This window comes from Bison bison, unplaced genomic scaffold (assembly GCF_000754665.1).
Source record: "Bison bison bison isolate TAMUID 2011002044 unplaced genomic scaffold, Bison_UMD1.0 scf7180017864485, whole genome shotgun sequence".
Classification (NCBI taxonomy): domain Eukaryota; kingdom Metazoa; phylum Chordata; class Mammalia; order Artiodactyla; family Bovidae; genus Bison; species Bison bison.
This window is the reverse complement of record NW_011495045.1, coordinates 5,350,634-5,371,696: the sequence shown is the minus strand read 5'-3', so window position 1 is coordinate 5,371,696 and position 21,063 is coordinate 5,350,634. Positions and strand designations below refer to the sequence as shown.

Genomic DNA, 21,063 nt, shown 5'->3' with positions numbered 1-21,063 from the left:
GGGAATGGCAACCCACTCCAGTATTCTTGCCTGGAGAATTCCATGGACAGAGGAGCCTGGTGGGCTACAGTGTATGAGGTCGCAAAGAGTCAGGTATGACTGAGCAATTAACACATGAAGTAAAACAGACTTACACTAGGGCACATCAAAGTGAAATTTCAGAAGACTAGGGATCAAGAGAAGTCTTATAAGCTCACAGACAGAAAACAATAATTCTCAACAAAGTATCAGGAATTGGATCACTCAAAGTTTTTCAAAAGCAATCCTGGAAACTACAAGATAATGGAACCATGCCCTCATTACTCTGAAGGGAAAGTATTTAATTCTATTCCAAGACAAACTATTAAAAATTTGGCAGACACACAAAATCTCAAGGCAAGTAAAGTGAAAGTCACTCAGCTGTGTCCAACTCATGTGACCCCATGGACTATACACAGTCCATGGCATTCTCCACACCAGAATCCTGGAATGGGGAGCTGATTCCTTCTCCAGGGGATCTTCCCAACCCAGGGATTGAGCCCAGTTCTCCCGCACTGTAGGTGGGTTCTTTACCAATTGAGCCAGGCATGTATGGTTTCAAACAATTTACTACACACTCTTTCTTCAGGTTTCCGCTCAAATATGTATCAGAGAGGGTTTCCTGGACCACCTTTCATAAAAGAACAAATCTAACCCTAATCCTATGCTCCTTACCTTCTCTGAAACACTGACATAGTACATTTTCTTTCAGTCCTCCCAACCTGAAACACTCTCAGTAAAATATAAGGTTCAAGAGGGCAAGGACTACATGGTCACTGATGTGTTCTGAGCACTTAGAACTACATCTGATATACAACAGACTCTCTCTAAACAATATATTGCTCTGACAGAAATTAAAAAATAACTTTTCAGAAGTGGACAATGGAGCAACAGCAGTCAGACTATCTATTCATGTATGAGGATAAAATGTAGGCATTTTCAGAAATACAAGGTCTCAATGGTCTCTTTTAGCAACCTCTTTCTGAAAGCAGAAAGAATATTCTCCAAAAGGGGAAGGGAATATCATTCTCTATGTGGACTAAGGTTTCCCCATTTATCCTAAGTAGGAAATCTCTCTCTCTTTCCACATAATCAGCAAATAAATCTACTTCTAGTGTTAAGTGTTAGTCACTCAGTCGTGCCTGACTTTGGGACCCCATGGACTGCAGCCCACCTCTGTCCATGGGATTTTCCAGGCAAGGATACTGGAGTGGGTTGCCATTTCCTACCCTAGGGGATTGTCCCGACCCAGGGATTGAACCCAGGTCTTCTGCACTGCAGGCAGATTCTTTACCATCTGAGCTATGAGGGAAGCCACCAAATCTATCTCTGGTTCTCCCCTTTCACAAACAGCTTTCTCTGAATTAATTCAGTCTTATTGAAATTCCTGAAAACAACGATTGCCACTTAAAAGAAATTCATGCTTAAAGAAACAGAAAACACAGACTGCCAAAAGCCTCACATTAACAGGAATGGGCTGGGTATGGTTCTGGCCAAGATCAGGACAGCCGATGCTTCTCTCTCCCTGCACTGTAGCTGAGCTGCGGCCACAGCTGCCAGGCATGAGCGAAGCTCACTGCTCACAACACAGAAGGTCAGCTTTGAGCCGTAACTAAAGGCAAGCTGCCAATAATCAGCAGGAGATAGCTGAAATTAATATAGAAGTTAACAGGAAAACTGGACTGCTTTTCAGAAACTTGTCTATTCAATTAAGGCCTGTTACACTTGTATTTCCAAATATATGAAGCTTAAAAGCAATTTACTTAATCATCTCTGACAAATCCATTTCATTCATTAAATGCTCTGAAAACTCTGTTTCTTAAGATTTACAGACATCAGCTTTTTAGACCCAGAAAAATGACTGTTCACTCTACTGCAGTGGTCAAGTCACTTATTTCTTTTTTCTTTTTCAATTCCCCATACAAGTTACAGGATCAAGCGTACAGCACTTGGTAAACATGCACAATCTCCTCATTTCTGGATGACGCTGAGGTTCGGAAATGTTACATGGCTTGCTCCATGATGTTTATATTACAAGTAAGACCTAGGATTAGCACACAGACCTCACTTGGGATTTTTCTTTTAATGTCTAACCAAATTTTAAAAAGGTGATGGGAGACAAACAGCAACTTTTTGAATTATGAATCATGCTGACTCTTTCATGCAATTAGTAGTTCCTAAAAGTTAACTAGAAAAATGTACAAGTAATCCAATTAGATAAGGTAACTATGTTCATGAATCAAATAAAAATCCAAAAGAAAATATCCTAAGTTTTATACCCAAGGACAGGCTAACTTTATCTGTCTGAACTTAACATTTGCATACCCCTTCTGAACTGTACATTGGTTTAATATCTTTCTACACTGATATCTACCATCCACAGGTACATGAAAGCAACATTTGCCTATACATCTGCATAATAGATTATGTCCAGTTAATTAAGCTCATAAAACACATGATGAGCTGCAACTGGAAAGGCAGACAGGGGGCTAAATCATTATATCAATTCTATATGAACTCTTGATTTTACACACTGAAGGCAATGGGGAAGAACAGAACTATTTTAAGCAGAAAACTGACAAGGATCAGATCTACATTTTAGAAAGATCATTCTGACAGCAACATGGAAGATGGATTAGATGAGGGACAAATTTGGAGGTGAAGAGACTTTAGGCTGCTCAAGTTATTAAAGTGAGAAATGATGAAGGTCAAAAGTAAAGCCCTGATGGAAGACACTGGAGAGGTTAAGGACACATTTAAGCACTACTGCACCTGGGACCCTAGTTAATAATTTTAAAACCCAAAGAATGAAAACTTAAATTCTGGAATTATAAAGTAAGGAAAACCTTCACAATTTATTTAAACTTATAATAAAAGGCAAATGAACAATTTTTCAAACATTACCTTTATGCTGTTAAGATAACCAAAGGCTGCAAAATTTGTCACTTAGGGTGTCTGAGTAACCACGTGTCTAAAGGTATTTTGGCTAAAACAAAGCCCCTTTTCAGTCACCAGAGCCAGCATCCTAATACATTTCCACTGAAAGGGAAAGACAGGAAATGAATCAATAAAGCTCAGGCATATGCTTGGCCTTGAAAGATACAGAATATCAAGGAGCAGAAATTTGAAAACAAAGGCCCTGAATAATTTAATCACCAGGCCGTAATCTGCTGACTGCTGGTCTAATTGTTTGAACAGTGCCCAAAGTGCACAAGGTGACCACCCTAAGATTTTGCACCTTTTTCTGTGGGTAAATAAATGGACAAACATGAGAAATAGTTCTGAAGAATGCAGGAATCTTGAGTAACTTTCATTAATCACACACTTAATTCCAAAGGAAAATTTCAGAGTCAAAACCTTATAAATAACTCTAGGCTCTCTTCAGCAAATTCATTTGCCATTACATACTTCACCCTACTAGATTAAGAAAATAATATCCTTTAGAGGTGTGCACTAACTGCTATATAAGAATTGAAAAACAAAAATTACTCAGATTAAATTTTTTAACTCTTATCATTTTACTCCCAAATGGGTTATTTTAGGGACGTGGGAGTTGGAAGAAAGAATGTAACTATGGGGTGGTAACTACCAGTAACTACTCAAAAACTGCTCAGTACACTAGAGGAAGCCAATTTTCTCCCTTGATTCAGTTAGCATTTCCTCATTCATGTTTATCTCTTGAAGAGTAGTCCAACAGCAAACTTCTTTCAAAATCTGAACAAAGAAGTACCTTCAGACTACTTCACCTGGCAGTGTTCACCTGTTGGCTGCACTGAGTAAATAAGGTGTATAAGGTCAAAGTAGACTATTACACCATTCATCCGACAGGTGTTTATAGAATGCTGGGTATTGTGCTAAGTTCTCAGCAGGAGCTTACAATCTAGCAGAGATAAAAAGATACATAAGAAGCCCTTCAATAATAATGAAAGGCAGTATGTAGGCAAATTTTATTTTTTTATTTTTTTATGTAGGCAAATTTTAAAGTGAGTTATACAGGAAAGAGATTGAAATGCTTTCAAAAGAGGAAATCAGTGTAGACAGACTTTATTGAGGAGATGGAATTTCAACTAGGCCTTAAAAAGACAAGACTTGAATATGTAGAGTGAAAAGAATTGTTCCTGGGCTCCAGGTCAACGAGAACACAGATCTGGAATCAGAAATTCACACGTTCTATTTTGAGAATCAAAATGAAGATTAGCCTAGTTATGGGTTTTGTGGTCATTAGCTTAGTAAGAAGTCCACCAGCCAGTTTCCAAAGTACTGAAGACAAGGGTTCAAATTCTTCCTACTTCCATTAAAGGCAAGGAGGGAACACAGGACCAGAACAACACAGCAGCTCTATCAAGGAGAACAGTTCCATACACCATTGTGGACAAAACTGTTACATGCTTTGCCTGTTTCTAGTTTTAATGATCATTTAATTCATTATGATTAAATCAATTACATCCTTCAAGATTCAATTAATTGACATGCTTAAGGGGATGAGGGGGAGGGCTCAGAATCCTTCAGGCAGAAGAAACAGTAATGTGCAATGACACTGTGACAGAAGAAGCTTGTTAAATTCAAAAAAACTTTAAGAAGGCACATAACCAGTTAGTACACTGGGGTCATTCACAGCCCAGGCTCTCAAGTCACACTCCGGCTTCAAGCCTTGGTTATGTTGATTATTTGCTTGTGTGCTGTGTGACTTGGGCAAACTGTGTAACCTGTTTCTCAGTATCCTCTGTCGTAAAATGGAAATATTAGTGGTCCCTATCTTATAAGGTTTTTGAGAGGACAAAGTGACACAGTAAATGAACAGCATAATGTCCAACACATGGCCAATGTCCAAGGAGCGACAGTCTTTGTTGCAATTGTTTTTAAGGCTCAGACACAGCATGTAATCATCTTTACTGGCCTTGTTAAAGTTCCTGGACTTTATTCCAAAAACAATGGAAGCCTCTGAAAAGTTTTATCAGTTCTAATTGGATTTTGGTTTTAAAAAGATGGCTTACTTAGTACCTGCTATTAGAAACCTCAAAGGAAAAATTTATTCTAGAATTTACTACCAGATAATGTTTTTCTTTCTTTGAAGAATAGGTATCTTTTTTTTTAGATAAAATTCTGTAGAGGGCTACATCTTATTTTTATCTGACAGCCAGAAAGCTTAGAGCCTAACCGGAAGCTGTTAGGCCCTTCCTGCTTCTGTATTTGTGTTCTCTTCTTTCACTTTCCACAGCTGTTTTATAGGTATTCTGATTCAGTTCTTTATTCTTGTTTCTGTTTTAGAATGATTGCTTTTGTATTATTTTCATTTAAAGCTATTTCAATCATCTGCGGAATAAGGTGCAATCTAATTAACCAAACAAAAATTAAGGGCATAAAGACCTGTAGCCTCATAATGCATGAATCATGCACTGTAGACACATTCTCAGCAAGCCACCAAAATCACTCTTTTGGCCTAAACCTAGTCAGATGAGGCAAGAAAACCAGATGGCGCAGGAAACCTCTCTCTATGCAAAGGAGTGGGTGAGGAGAGACGAAGACCCAAGGCCTTTCCCGAATGAGCAGGGCAGTCAGGGCAGTCAGCGCCGGAAGCACACGGGAACCTGCAAGCGGAGAGGTGTCGCGAGCTACGCACAGACTCAAGGTTAGAGTTTTTATTTTTCATATACGCATGGTTTTTCTCCCAAAAGTACTTCACCCTCGTCTTAACCTTCAGCTGCTCCACTGCTCTGTTTCTTGGCTCATGAGACTCCTTTGTTGCTTCACTCATCTCGCTTCTGAACTCGGATCTCACGGTTAGCCACCTTAACGCTGATCCCACTGGCCACTGGAACGTGTGCGGGCCTCTGGCCTCGTCCCCTCCCGGCACCCAGCCTGGCTCATTCACGGTGTCCACTGTTTCCCCTCCCGGGTTGGAAAGCACTGCTCATTGGGAGTCTACCATGAAGGCACTCCCACAGAGCTAATGATCGACACTTTCATTCATCCCCTGGCTGTCATATGAACACCACCAGCTGCTCTGAACCCTTCCCCACACCACAGTCTTATGGGTTGTTCTTTCCCTGATGTCTCACTTGCTACACTACAGAATTAAGTCTATTCTATACAAACAAACTCATCTTCCTTCTATGTCCCCCAAAGTGCCTTTGTAGCCATGTCCTTGGTCCGAGCTTTAATTCTCACTGAGCGCGCACCCCTGCACACCTTCTCAGAGGAGGAGGAATTCCTCTCCTCTAAGCCGACCATTCCCTCTGTGCTCCTCATCCCGCTGTTTCTTGTCTAACCTGGGACCTTGTTTCACCAACTGTTTCTTCTTTCCTATCTGTATTCTTTTCTTTCCTAGCTTCTTCAAACACTAAGACCACCACCACAAACCGTGACACATACTGAATTCTACAGACCCCAATTTATCCCTCAGTTTTTTCCTTTTCTCCTTTCTACCTTAAAAAAGCCTCAAAAAAAGTTTCATAATACCTTTCTCCCTTTTCTCACCATCCGTAAGTCCATAACCTTTTGAAATTTGGCTTTATTTCCCAATTTATTGAAAAGTACTCTCTTCAAAGCACTGATCATCTCTCTTCCTTTTTTTGACCAAAAACACTTTACTAAATTGGCTTTCACCTTCATCCTTTCAAACTTAGGCCAAGTAAAAAATAAACATCACACACACACATTAGTTTTTTCCAACTTTGCTGTTGTTGTTGTTTAGTTGCTAAGTCATGTCCGACTCTCTTGCGACCCCCTGGACTCTAGCCCCCCAGGTGTCTACTGGATTTTCCAGGTAAGAATACTGGAATAGCTTGCCATTTCTTTTTCCAACTGATGATCTCTTAATTTCCAACTGATGATCTCTTAATGACCAAACATATTCCTCTTCATTCTAAACTTCTCTCTTGTCTAACAAGGACAGAAACTATCCTCACTTTGCAAGACACTCTTCTACTTCACTAAGTCCATTTTACTAACCTGCCTTCATAATAAAAACTCAATTTTTAGCTGCCTTCTCTCTGAGGTCTCATTATTAATTAAAGCTTCACTCATACTTCTATAGATAATTCTTAAATCTATACCTATGTTACCAAACCTCCCCCCCGCCCTTTTTTTTGAGAGAAACGATTTAGTGAGCTATAATTTGCATTACAACAAAATGTAAATTTTTAGGCAGTGATTTAGATAAGTTCTGATCATGGTATACTCTGTATAACCACTACTCAAAACAAAAATCAACATTTCCACTACTCGAGACAGTTGCCTCTTACCCCTTTCTAGTCGACTTTCCCCTCTCCCCAGAAACAATGAAAAGAGACAACCACTTTTCAACCTCATTACACATTTATTAGTGTTGCCTGTTCTAGAACTTCACGTAAGGAGGACCATAACAGTATAAACTCTTTTCTGTCTAGCTTCTTTTGCTCAGCATAACGTAGGATTTGTTTATGTTGTTGCATGTATAAGTAGTTCATTCCTTTTCACTGCTGTGTCATCATCCACTGTATTCCTATATACGTAATTTGTTTTGGATACATTTTCTTCTAGATGGACATTTGGGTTGCTCCTGTTTGTGAAAAAGGTTGCTATGAATATTCTTGTACAATCATTTTATGAACATTTGTTTTCATTTTTCTAGAGTAAATACCTAGGAATGGAATGGCTCAGTAACAGGGTAGATACATGCTTAACTTTCTAAAAAACTGAATAATAGTTATTCTGATTTGCTATACATCACATTAGACTCTCATTGGCAATATATGAGAATATTAGCTGCTTCATATTCTCACTAGTGGCTGACTTTATTTTTTGGAGCTCCAAAATCACTACAGATGGTGACTGCAGCCATGAAATTAAAAGATGCTTGCTCTTTGTAAGAAAAGTTATGACCAACCTAGACAGCATATTAAAAAGCAGAGACATTAATTTGCCAACAAAGGTCCATATAATCAGGGCTATGGTTTTTCCAGTGGTCATGCATGGATGTGAGAGTTGGACTATAAAGAAAGCTGAGTGCCAAAGATTGATGCTTTTGAACTATGGTGTTGGAGAAGACTCTTCAGAGTCCCTTGGACAGCAAGGAGATCCAACCAGTCCATCCTAAAGGATATCAGTCTTGTGTGTTCATTGGAAGGACTGATGTTGAAGCTGAAACTCCAATACTTTGGCCACCTGATGCCAAGAGCTGACTCATTGGAAGAGACCCTGATGCTGGGAAAGATTGAGGGCAGGAAGAGAATGGGACGACAGAGGATGAGATGGTTGGATGGCATCACCGACTCAAAGGACAGGAGTTTGGGTGGATTCCAGGAGTTGGTGATGGAGAGGGAAGCCTGGCATGCTGCAGTCAATAGGGTCGCAAAGAGTAGGACATGACTGAGCGACTGAACTGAATTGAACTGATTCTCACTAACATTTACTATAATCTTTAAAATGTAAAATATTCTAGTTGATATGTAATGTTATCTCACTGTGACTTTTAATTTGCATTTCTCTGGTGATTAATTATGTTGAGAAATTTTTCAAGTGCTTATTGACCATTAATATATCTTCTTTTGTGAAGTGCTTGGTTCTAGTTTTTGCACATTGTTAAACTGGGTTGTTTGTCTTTTTTCTGTTGAATTTAAGTTCTCTTTTGAATGTCATTTGCTTCTATATCTTCAACTGCCAACAGCTCACATCAAACTAGATGTCCTGATGTTATCTCTGACAGCACATTTAAAATCTAATTTGTAAATTTCTAGTTGGGAACCAGGTCTCTCTATTGCTGTCATCCCACATCACAAATATTCTTCAATCACATCTGCTTTAAAATGTAACTCTCTCTGTTTTCCTCTCTTGTGAACTGACAGATTATAATTACTAATGTATAGACTCAGGAACTGCATGGTTCAAATTCAGACTTTCCCACATACTTGCTGTGTAGGGCTTCCCTGGTGGCTCAGAGGTTAAAGCATCTGCCTGCATTGTGGGAGACCTGGGTTCCATCCCTGGGTCAGGAAGATCCCCTGGAGAAGGAAATGGCAACCCGCTCCAGTATTCTTGCCTGGAGAATCCCATGGATGGAGGAGCCTGGTGGGCTACAGTCCATGGGGTTGCAAAGAGTCAGACACGACTGAACGACTTAACTTTCTTTACTTTCTATGGAAAAATTACTGAATCTTTCCGTGCCTATCTTATTATACAAGGTTTTTGTGAGGCTTAAATAAATAATTCATATAAAGTACTTTAAATAGCACCCAATGAAAAGGAGTACTCAATAAATGCTGTTATTTAGGAAATATCTCTTGCCTAAAATCTTTTCTCAAGAATCTGACAGTTCAGTTCATTCAGTCACTCAGTCGTGTCCGACTCTTTGCAACCCCATGAACTGCAGCATGCCAGGCTTCCCTTTCCATTGAACTCATGTCCATTGAGTCGGTGATGCCATCCAACCACCTCATCCTCTGTCGTCCCCTTCTCCTCCTGCCTTCAGTCTTTCCCAGCATCAGGGTTTTTTCAAATGAGTCAGTTCTTTGTATCAGGTGGCCAAAATATTGGAGCTTCAGCTTCAGCATCAGTCCTTCCAATGAATATTTAGAACTGATTTTCTTTAGGATTGACTGGTTGGATCTCCTTGAAGTCCAAGGGACTCTCAAAGAGTCTTCTCCAACACCACAGTTCAAAAGCATCAATTCTTCAGCACTCAGCTTTCTTTATAGTCCAACTCTTACATCCATACATGACTACTGGAAAAACCATAGCTTTGACTAGACAGACCTTTGTTGGCAAAGTAATGTCTCTGCTTTCAATACGCTGTCTAGGTTGGTCACAACTTTTCTTACAAGGAGGAAGCATCTTTTAATTTATAGCTGAAGTCACCATCTGCAGTGATTTTGGAACCCAAAAAAATAAAGTCTGACACTGTTTCCACTGTTTCCCCATCTATTTCCCATGAAGTGATGGGACTGGATGCCATGATCTTAGTTTTCTGAATGTTGAGCTTTAAGCCAACTTTTTCACTCTCCTCTTTCACTTGCATCAAGAGGCTCTTCAGTTTTTCTTCGTTTTCTGCCGTAAGGGTGGTGTCATCTGCATATCTGAGATTATTGATATTTCTCCTAGCAATCTTGATTCCAGCTTGTGCTTCATCCAGCCCAGCATTTCGCATGATGTACTCTGCATATAAGTTCTGCATATAAGAATCTGACAACTAACATCTTAATCTAGGCATTCAGCCTCCTATCTCTAGACAATAAAATAATCTCCTAGATGGCTTCTTTCCTCCTTTACTTCACACTACATACCCCTGTTGGATTTATCTTCCTAAGCAAGACCTCACACAGATAACTACCTTTTGGCTCATCATCACCTTTTGGCTCACAGCTGCCCACTCTAACAAATCATCCTAACCCTTTATCAAAACACTCAAGGTTTTTCACAACTGACCCTACACACCTCTCTAACATATGCTGTTTACTTATAGGAGTAGGTAAAGAATTCAAGAAGTATTCAAAAAACTGTGCCTTAAACAGAAAAAGCCAGAAGCTGCAATATAATCATATTACTTAGGAAAATGGAAGCAAATCTGATTAATCAGCTGAAAGAAGTGCAAGTAGCAGCCCCTGTGAAAGAGAAATAGGTGTGGAGAAGAGGATGGAAAACTGGTGTTTTTTCGTAACAAATTTGGCAGAATTATTTAACTTCTTACCCAAGTACATGTTTAACTTTTATAAAAATAAAACTTGTAAGATAGAAAGATACAGACCAAGAAAGATGGAAAGAAAGAGATGGAAGAAGAGAGGGAGGGAGGGAAGAAGGAAGGAAGACTGATTATTCACTGAGGCAACTGGTTATCCATAACTAAGGATCATCTGTGGACCTATGTAAGGAATAACTGGACACATTCATTTACTTAGTGGAGCTACCCTATTTGCAGACTGAAGTCTGAATTTTATCCAATAAGTAATAGGAAGGTAAGTAACGGTTAAACAACACAGTAGTAATATAATAAAACTAATAGTTGGGGAAGATTAAAAAGGAAGTATATCAGAAATGTACTTGACTGGAAAAGAAAGAGAGGGTGATAAAATATGAGGTCTTCATAATTGAAATGAGGTGATGAAAGCCTAGATAAGGGTGATGACTGTGGAAAACAGGATTTAATTTTCAAGTTATTTTCCAAGAACACAAAGTATGACTTGCTGGTAACCTTTAAACTAAGGGAATGGGAAAAAAAAAAAAAAAAGGTGTGTGTTGTGGGGAGAACACAGGGACTTCCCTGGTGGTCCAGTACTTAGAATTTACCTTCCAATGCAAAGGATGTGGGTTCAATTTCTGGTCATGCAACCAAGATCCCACATGCTGCAGGACAACTAAGCCCGTGTCCCACAACTAGGGAAAGCCTATGGGCCCCAGTGAAGACACACCAGCAGCCAAAAAAAAAGAAAAAAAAAAAGCCCACAATGCCCTCCAGCACAGAGGAGGCGCTAAAGGTGTATTTGTAAAGAGTAACCTCAATATTATAAACATGAACAATAGATTTTAACATATAGTTCTTCATACATAGTTCGACATCACATTTGTGTCATCTAAAACAGACTGAAAAGGTTTTCAGCTCAGAATCGACTGGGAATGTTATATATATATTTTCACTACTTGATTAATATTCTATGGACTGCATCTTCTCACTTCTATTTTACTGTCCTCATGGGTACCACATGAGAAACTGGCTTTGCTTGCAACTACTTAAATCTACAGCTTACTGTGTCTTATCTTCCATATTTACTCTGGCCATTTTACATTCAAAATAAAATTTCTATATTAAAAATCTCAAAATTATGCTTCAATTTATATAAAACAATGTGACTCAACTTTAATCATCAAAGGTCTTAGCAAGAAGGAGTAACTGAGAATTTTCCATTTTCATAAAAATGACATCTAACACATAATAGCCATTTCTCTCTAGTTTATCAATAAAACTGCAGCCTAAAGCTTGAAAAAATATTCCAATGAATAAAGATTTCAAAGTCCTTCCCTTGACCCCATTGCCCTTCTCAACTACCTTCTCCCACCTATTTTGCCCTCTCTTTGTGAAGAAGAAATCCTTTTAAGAGCTGTGTATTTGGCTCTCTCCGGTTTTCTTCTCTCATTTGCTCTTCAACATAGCTTTGGCCAATTCAATGCTTAAATGTCACTCCTCATCTTTCTTGACTCCCAGCAGCATCTGATACAGATGCTCACCCTGTCCTCCTGAAAACACTTTCTTCATGTGTTGGTTTCCAGGACACTGCATTCTCTTAGTTTTCTTTTCTTCTTTGCTGGTTCTTCCTATTTTTCCAAGTTTTTAATGTTTGACTGCCTCAGGGATGAGACATTGGTCTCTTTCCTAATATTCAATATTTGGGTGGTTTTCATCTGTCAAGAAGTCCTACTGATTCTACTCATCCAAAACAGACCATTAGCATACTTAGCACCATGCACACTTCTGCTACCCTGGTCTGAGCCATCATTATCTCTCCTACCTGGGCTCCCATTTCCATCCTTGCTCACTATTATCTACTGCTCACTACTATCTATTCATTGCAGCCAGTGATGCTATAAAAATATTAACTTCCATGGTAGTCCAGTGGCTAAGACTATGTGCTTCCTATAAGGGGGCATGGGTTTGATACCTGGTTGGGGAATTAGATCCCACAAGCTCTTGTTGTTGTTGTTCAGTTGTTGTTGTTGTTCAGTTGCTCAGTCATGTCTGACTCTTTGAGACCCCATGGACTGCAGCATGCCAGACTTCCCTGTGCTTCACCATCTCCCAGAGCTTGCTCAAACTCATGTCCATTGAGTCAGTGAAGCCATCCAACCATCTCATCCTCTGTCGTCCCCTTCTCCTCCTGCCTTCAATCTTTCCCAGCATCAGGTCTTTTCAAATGAGTCGGCTCTTTGCATCAGGTGGCCATAGTACTGGAGCTTCAGCTTCAGCATCAGTCCTTCCACTGAATATTCAGGACTGATCTCCTTCAGGATGGACTGGTTTGCTCTCCTTGCAGTCCAAGGGACTCTCAAGAGTCTTCTCCAACACCACAGTTCAAAAGCATCAATTCTTTAGTACTCAGCTTTCTGTACAGTCCAACTCTCACATCCATACATGACTACTGGAAAACCATAGCTTTGACTATACAGATCTTTCTTGGCCCACAAGCTCTGGGATGCAGCATAAAAAAAAAAAAATATGTGTGTATGCATATATATATAAATTAGATGCAATCACTTCTTTGCTCAAATACCTCTTGAATGGTTCTCTAATTTTATTGAAGGTAAGAATCACAATCCTTACATGGTCTGCAAAGCTCCCAAATCTGCCCCACTGCTGCCTCACCTCTACCTTTCTGATCTTGTCTGACCTTCCTACTGTTCGTCCTTGCTGGCTCCTCCCTCTTGCTTGCTTCTTTCCAGTTGCACTGGCCTCCCTGCTACTCCTTGAAGGCACCAAGCACACTGCTGCCTCAGTACCTTTGCATTTACTCCTTCCTCTACTGGGATCACTCTCATTTCCCTACATCTACATGACTGCTTTCAAGTCTTGGCTCAAATGTCAGCAAGGCCTTTCCTGACCACTCTATCTCATACCACAAACAACTCTCCCACTCCACATGCCCCCTTCCTTCCTTTCTATTTTTATAGCATGTACTACCACCTAGTATACTATATACAATTTACTTATTTTGCATATTGTCTCTCTCTCCACAATAAAACCTAAGGTTCCTAAGATAAGGAATTTTTGTCTGTTTTCCTTATTGGGGAATTTTTCCCACACAGAAGAGTCTGTGGTATACAGTCAGTTTTCAATAAAGATTTCTTGAAAGACAATTAACATGGGGTAGCCAGCACTGTAAACTAGACTTTTTTGGCTTCAAGCCCACACAATTGTATTAAAACATCAGTTAAGAAGCTTCTAGTTGAAACAAATAGCTAAAGAATTTAAATAACTTGAAGACAGAGAAATAATAATAGCCATCCAAAATGAAATGCAGAGAGAAAGAGGAATTTTCTAAATTAGAATCGGTGAACAGCGGGAGGACTTTAAACAGCCCAATATATGCGTAATTGGAGTCTCTGAAGAAAAAGCCAGAAGAATAATGACTGAAAATTTAATGAATTTCATGAAAAATTAACATTCACAAATTTAAGAGGCAACAAACAGCAAACCTAAGAATCACGAAGAAAACCATACAAAGGCACATCATAATCAAACTGTTAAAAACAGTGATAAACAGAAAATCTTAGGAGCAGCCAGGGGAAAAGAGCACACTTTATATATGAGATACAAAGGAAAAAAATGACAGCAGACTTCTTGTCAGAAATAATGCAAAAGAGAAGACAGTGGGGCAACATCTTTAAAGCACTGAAGGAAAAAAGTCAGCCTAGAATTACATATCCAGTACAAGTGTCATTTAAAAACAGACAAAATAAGGATTATTTTAGATACACAAAAGCTGAAAGATTTCATCAACAGACCCGCTCTGTAAGAAATGCTAAATGAAGTCCTTCAGGCAGAAGAAAAATGATGCCAGATAAAAGTATGTATCCAAATAAAAGAATAAAGATGAGAAAACATGTATCCACATATGGGGATGTGTCAATGGTAAGTCCACTAGTAAATGTATGAGTTTTAAAAATAATGAAATCTCTTTAAAACATAATTAAATTTTTAAACAAAAACGATGACACTGCATTTTGTGTTTTATCAAACAGGTATAAATAAAATGTATGACAGGACAATAAAGGCAAGGAGGCATTGAACAGAAGTATACCATCAAGGACTTCTCTGGTGATTCAGTGATTAAGAACCTGCCTTGCAATGCAGGGGGTATGGGTTTGATCCCTGGGCCAACTAAGATGCCATGGGACAACTAAGTTTGCGTGCACAACTTCTGAGCCCACGCCCCCACATGACGCAATGAAGATCTCAGGTGCTGCAACAAAGACCTGACACAGCCAAATAGTTAACTAATTAAAAAAAGAAGAAGTATATTATTTTAAGGTTCTCGCTAGTGGTAAAGAACCCACCTGCCAATGCAGGAGATGCAAGGGATGTGGGTTCAACCCCTGGATCGGGAAGATCTCCTGCAGGAGGAAACGGCAACCCACTCCAGTATTCTTGCCTGGAAAATCTCGTCAACACAGGAGCCTGACAGGCTACAGTCCATGAGGTTGCAAAGAGTTGGACAGGACTGAGTGACTGAGCATAGTAATATATACTATATGTTAAGCGGTGAATATTATTTGACGGTAGTCTCTAAGTTAAAGACTTACACATGAATGTTCACAGTGATTCATGTATAGTAGCCAAAAACTGAAGCCAACTGAAATGTCCATCCACATACAAATGGATAAGCAACCCGGGGTATACTTACAAAATTATATACAACCTACAATAAAATGAAATGATACACTGATAAGTGCAACTAAATGGAGGGACCTTAAAATAATTATACTGAGAGAAAGCAGCCAGATGAAGAAAAGGTACAGACTACATGAGTACCTTTAAACTGCAGAAGAAATAATCTATAGTGACAGAAAACACATCAGTGCTTGCCTAGTGGTGAAGTGGGGCAAGAGAGATTACAAAGGGTTACGAAGAAACTTTGGGAAGTGATGGTTATCTTGATGGCGGTGATGGTTTCTTTCACACGTGTGTCTGAAAACTTATTAAACTGTTCACATTAAGTACACACAATTTATTGTATGTGAAGTCCTCAATAAAGCTATTTCAAAAACAATTTTGGACTTAGGTTAAAAAACCAAATATTTAGACTATTTAGGGTGTTCTTATTCCATAAAGGAACAATAAAATAGATGAAAGCTAGAACCAATAAAATAGTTATAATTTTAAGAGTTAGAATGGGTCATACAAACCAATTAATCAAATACTTTTTATTAAGAAATAAAGAAACTGTGAGTCCCAGAGAGGTTTAGTGACTTTCCAGAGACCTACAGCTAAAGCTAACAGCCACAACAGCAGGGACTGTTATTTAGGTCACCACTGTATCCCCTACACCTAGTACAATGTCTGAGACATAGTACAAGCTCAATAAATATTTGTTGACTTATCTTTTACCCGGTAAAGAAAGTAAAAAGGAAGATTAAAAGAATCTCCTTTGCAGTATGACTGAAAGTTTCCCTCAACTTTGATTTTCCAATCTCTTTAACACAGATGAGAGAATTAAGCAATAGCTTTAATATCATAAATACAAGAGAACAAATTATATTCCATATTTTTAGCTTACTGTATATTTTATTATAATACTTTAAAATTTCTAATTCACATTAGCAACTTTTAAGCAAGTAGGAGAATTAATAGAAAATACTCTATTCGAAAAGCTTACTGACATTTTTCAAATTAAAAGATTGAAAGAAATGTGCTTACCAAAAATTTCTCCATTTTTGGCATATTCTGTCACAAGGTACAACATGCTTTTGGTTTCCATTACCTATTGATAAGTAATTTCATATTAGTTTGACAGGAAAAGATTGCTATTTACTACAACATTCTGTGAAACCGTTGTTGTTTAGTCACTAAATCATGTTCAACTTTGCGACTCCATGAACTGTAGCTCGCCAGGCTACTCTGTCCATAGGATATTCCAGGCAAGAATAATGGAATGTGTTGCCATTTCCTTATCTAGGGGATCTTCCTGACCCACAGATTGAACCTGCATCTCCTGCATTGGCAGGTGGATTCTTTACTACTGAGCCACCAGGGAAGCCCTCTATGGAATTACCTAAATTAAAACAACTAATAAAAGCATCAAGTTATAGACGATTCGGAAGCTGGTGATGTTTATAAGACTGACAATATCCTTATCCTAATACTTTTGTGAAAACTCTAGATTGTGCGTCTTCCAACGTGGTTTACAACCAGCAGCGGCAGCACTGCCCAGACGCCTGTTAGAAGCATAAACTCTCAGACCCCATGCCAGACCTACCGACACAGGTTTACACTTTCACCACACCTTCAGGTGACTATCATTCTCATTCAAGTTTGAAAAATACTGATACACGTAATAGGAGTTTTGAAGAACAACTTTTTAACCTCCTCACTGACTTTTCTAGCTGTGTTATATGGTAGATTATGATTAAGAAACGAATAATAAAATAGAGCTGTTAATCTGACCTATAACCTAGCTAATCTGTCACAGTGTGGTAATCCTCTTACTACACTTTCACGTTTTTACAAAGTACTGTTATTTTAAAACATTGTTCAAAATCTTCTTCTACAGTTCCACTGCAATACATTTTTATTTACATTAGTTTTTCTAAATCTAGAAAGGAACATACATACTGGCACATGCAAGTAAATGTAATATTTAACTACTATCTACTGAAAGGCTAAAAACCAATTTTGCTCTAACATTCGGATTTAAGACTGTTCCTAAAACAGGCTAGAAAACTAAGGGCTACCTACAATCTGGGTCTAAACAAGTCAAACAGTAAATCAATGTAACTGATTACTGGAGTTCAAATAAACACAGAATTATCATGTGAATCATGGCAGCTTTTGGTTTGTTTGCTTTGTTTATTAATTGAAGTATAGTTGAAGAATCACAGTAGTTTTAACCTCAGTTTGGGCTATGGTTCATCAGACTTCTAAGCATGTGATTAGTTTATTACAAGCATCCTCTTTAGGGAAAAAAAAAAACAGCTTAAAGGGAGAAGTACTCTGATATAAATTTGATTTAAGAGGCCCTCTGCAGTTTAGAACCTTAGGAATTGTTTTGAGTGGCACATACACCGTAGTCTCTCATTCTCAGCTAACGGAAATGCTCTCCAACAGTTTCCACAAGGTTTAAACTCAAAATCTCTCTCAATAAAGCCAGATATGTATATGTATGTATGTGTACATGTAAATGTACACATACACACATATGTAGATGTATTTATGAATATATACATGCAGAGACACAAACTGTATACTTGCGCCATTTTATAAATACATACATTATAAAATGAACACAAGAAGATAAATAGAAAAGATAAACAGAATTGGAGCTTCTAATTTTTTTTTACTATACCCTGAGGGACACTTGTGCTAACCAATCTGAGTGCACAGAGTAGTGTTCTGGGCTTCCCAGGTGGCGCTAGTGGTAAAGCACACACCTGCCAATGCAGGAGACGTAAGAAACGTGGGTTCGATCCCTGGGTCTGAAAGATCTCCTGGAGAAGGGCATGGCAACCCACTCCGGTATTCTTGCCTGGAGAATCCCATGGACAGGGGAGTCTGGTGGGCTACAGCCCACAGGGTCACACAGAGTTGGACATGACTGAAGTGCCTTAGCACGCATGCATGCAAAAGTGTGCTGGCTCTAGCTCACGGAGGGAGAAAACGGCTCTTTTAAACCAATTTCTGCAGTGCAAAAATACTCCTACCAGCACTGATTCTGAGCTATCAGCATGTTAACTGACTCACAAAACTTCTGAAAATTTGACATCAGCTCCCACAGCAAGTATAGGCTGAGCACAGCACATCTCTAAGGTCACACACTGCACTTTGGAGAGCAAAGTTATAGACTAGCAAGCACACTATAATATTTTAGCTTAAAAATAGTTTTCTAATATAAAAATTCTAAATATTAATAGAAATATAAAACATTTTGTATTACATTACCATTCTTAAGCATAAATTACTCTTTAGAAATCTGAGAAAAATCTTCCTTTTAAAAAGCATGGCTTACACTTGAAACTCATGCAGTTTATTTTACAAAAATTATACCTTAATAAGGTTAATTTTTTTTAAACGAAGGATTTGCTTTACCTGATAAAAGAACCCTCTTTCAAATAAAGACTTGACTTTAGGTATTATAATGTATGTCACTAAAGTAATAGTCTATTTTAGCCTTTGTAGTTTATATAATATAAACAGCATTATTTTTTAAATAAGCAAAACTGTTGTATCCATTAAACCACCCACCGCCAAAACCCAGCAGGTTTAAGCAGATTATCATAAATGCACAACTACAAACTTTGAAAGTAAATAACTTACAGTCTGAGAGACAACTGAAAATTAAGCTGGGAGTAGTTTTTATTTCCTAATTTTTAAATATAGAGAAATGGAAACATTCATATTAATAAAAGCATATAATTATCTTTTTAGAGACTGAAAAAACTAACATAAAAGAGAAAAATGATGATGTAAAATAGAGTTCTGAATGTGAGAAGCATGGAGAAGTATAAAGTTAAGTCATACCTGATAAAGTTTGATTATGTGAGGGTGGTCTAACAGTTTCATTATTTTTACTTCTCGGTAGATTTTCTCAAGGTTCACTTCATCCAGCTGAGATTTATCTATTATTTTTATCGCCACCTGCATCCCAGACACAAATAAATACAATTAGTGTAAAAAGGTTAACATTTTCCAGTTATAAATTTTTTAAATAAATGACATCTAAGACTCTACCAGTAGGTAGGTCCCCATGACAATGATGATAACTAGTTTAAATTCAATGCTCATTCATGCATCTTACTGTCTCAAACATCTGCCACGTATAAGGCGCTGTGGCAGATTTTGCTTGGCAGTGTTTTTAATGTGGTATGATGAATAACCCTTTAAAGCTTTATTTTAATGTGTTATGAAAAATAATAACCCTTTAAAGTTTTACTTTAATAAAACATAATTCTCTTTTTGTACAACAGTTAACTCCTTACTCCATTTAAAAACTGAAGAAATAAAATCTCAGCAATTTCAACAAGTCGTCATCTCATTGCAAAGTACCTATAAACAAATCATCAACCAAATAGAAGATAGTTTCTATGATAACTGAAATTCAATTTGTCTAGAAAAGCAAATGACAGGTTCCAAAGCATACAGACTTTTCTGGAAAAAAAAAAAAAAACCTAAGTATAAATAATTAAAATCCAACTACTTGAAAAATGCCAATTGGATTAAATTTTGTTTTAAAAATCAAGTGCAAAACTTCAAATGTTAGTAATTATATGAAATTTTTACTTAAAGGAATCTGATTTTCAAAAAACATGGCCTCTTCCTGTCATAGCTACACAGAATAATTTGAAGGAGATGCATCTGAAGGTGAATAACTAGGCAGTCATAAAACAACAACTGTGCAATTTTTTTCATGGAACTAAAAATAACTATTTTTTTTTTAATTTCAGTAGGCATTTAGTTAGGAAATAAGTCATTGACTTAAATAAAACTTTCAGATAACTGGGAACCACCCAAACTTAATTATAGTAAGTTCTGAAGAAATTCTGAAATGTACTTCACATTCTACCCAAAAGTATTCTGAACATAATTCAGGTTTTATGTTGTTGTTTCAGGATAATTTTAGTATCAATTCTTGCATTGCTGGCTTCCCAGGTAGCACTAGTGGTAAAGAACCTGCCTGCCAATGCAAGAGACATAAGAGCTGTGGGTTCAATCCCTGGGTCAGGAAGATTCCCTGGAGGAGGGTACGGCAACCCACTCCAGTATTCCTGCCTGCCGAATCCCAAGGACAGAGAAACTCGGTGGACTACAGTCCAGAGAATCACAAAGAGTTGCACACGACTCAAGTGACACAGCACAACAATCATTTTACTGCCATAACATTTAGAGCTCCTAAAAAGTAACCAAGATAATTGGACTCAATTTGTCAATTCACTGATTTGAATTCACCAGGCTGATTCCTTGGTGGCTCATACAGTAAAGTGTCTGCCCACAAGGCAGGAGACCCAGGTTCAATTCCTGGGTCAGGAAGATCTCCTGGAGAACGAAATAGCAACCCACTCCAGTATTCTTGCCTGGAAAATCCCATGGACAGAGGAGCGTGGTAGGCTACAGTCCATGGGATTGCAAAGAGTCAGACGTGAAGGAGCAACTTCACTTTCACTTACAGTTTTGTCAACTCACTTAATTCCCTTCAGTTCAGTTCAGTCGCTCAGTCGTGTCCGACTCTTTGCGACCCCATGAATCGCAGCACGCCAGGCCTCCCTGTCCATCACCAACTCCTGGAGTTTACCCAAACTCATGTCCATCGAGTCGGTGATGCCATCCAGCCATCTCATCCTGTCATCCCCTTCTCCTCCTGCCCCAAATCCCTA

At 38.3% G+C, this 21,063-nt stretch overlaps 1 protein-coding gene across 1 annotated transcript in view; it reads right to left on the bottom strand.

The window, feature by feature from the left end:
* Nucleotides 1–19,855, bottom strand: part of SIK2 (salt-inducible kinase 2) — a 116,990-nt gene extending 97,135 nt beyond the window's left edge. The window contains exons 1-2 of the mRNA XM_010862869.1: nt 19,214–19,855; nt 16,397–16,460 (exon numbers count right to left, since the gene is read on the bottom strand). Of these exons, the coding sequence (XP_010861171.1) occupies nt 16,397–16,460; nt 19,214–19,336 (187 nt within the window). The 5' untranslated portion in view covers nt 19,337–19,855. The remainder of the gene's footprint in view (nt 1–16,396; nt 16,461–19,213) is intronic.
* Between the last annotated feature and the right edge of the window lie 1,208 nt (nt 19,856–21,063).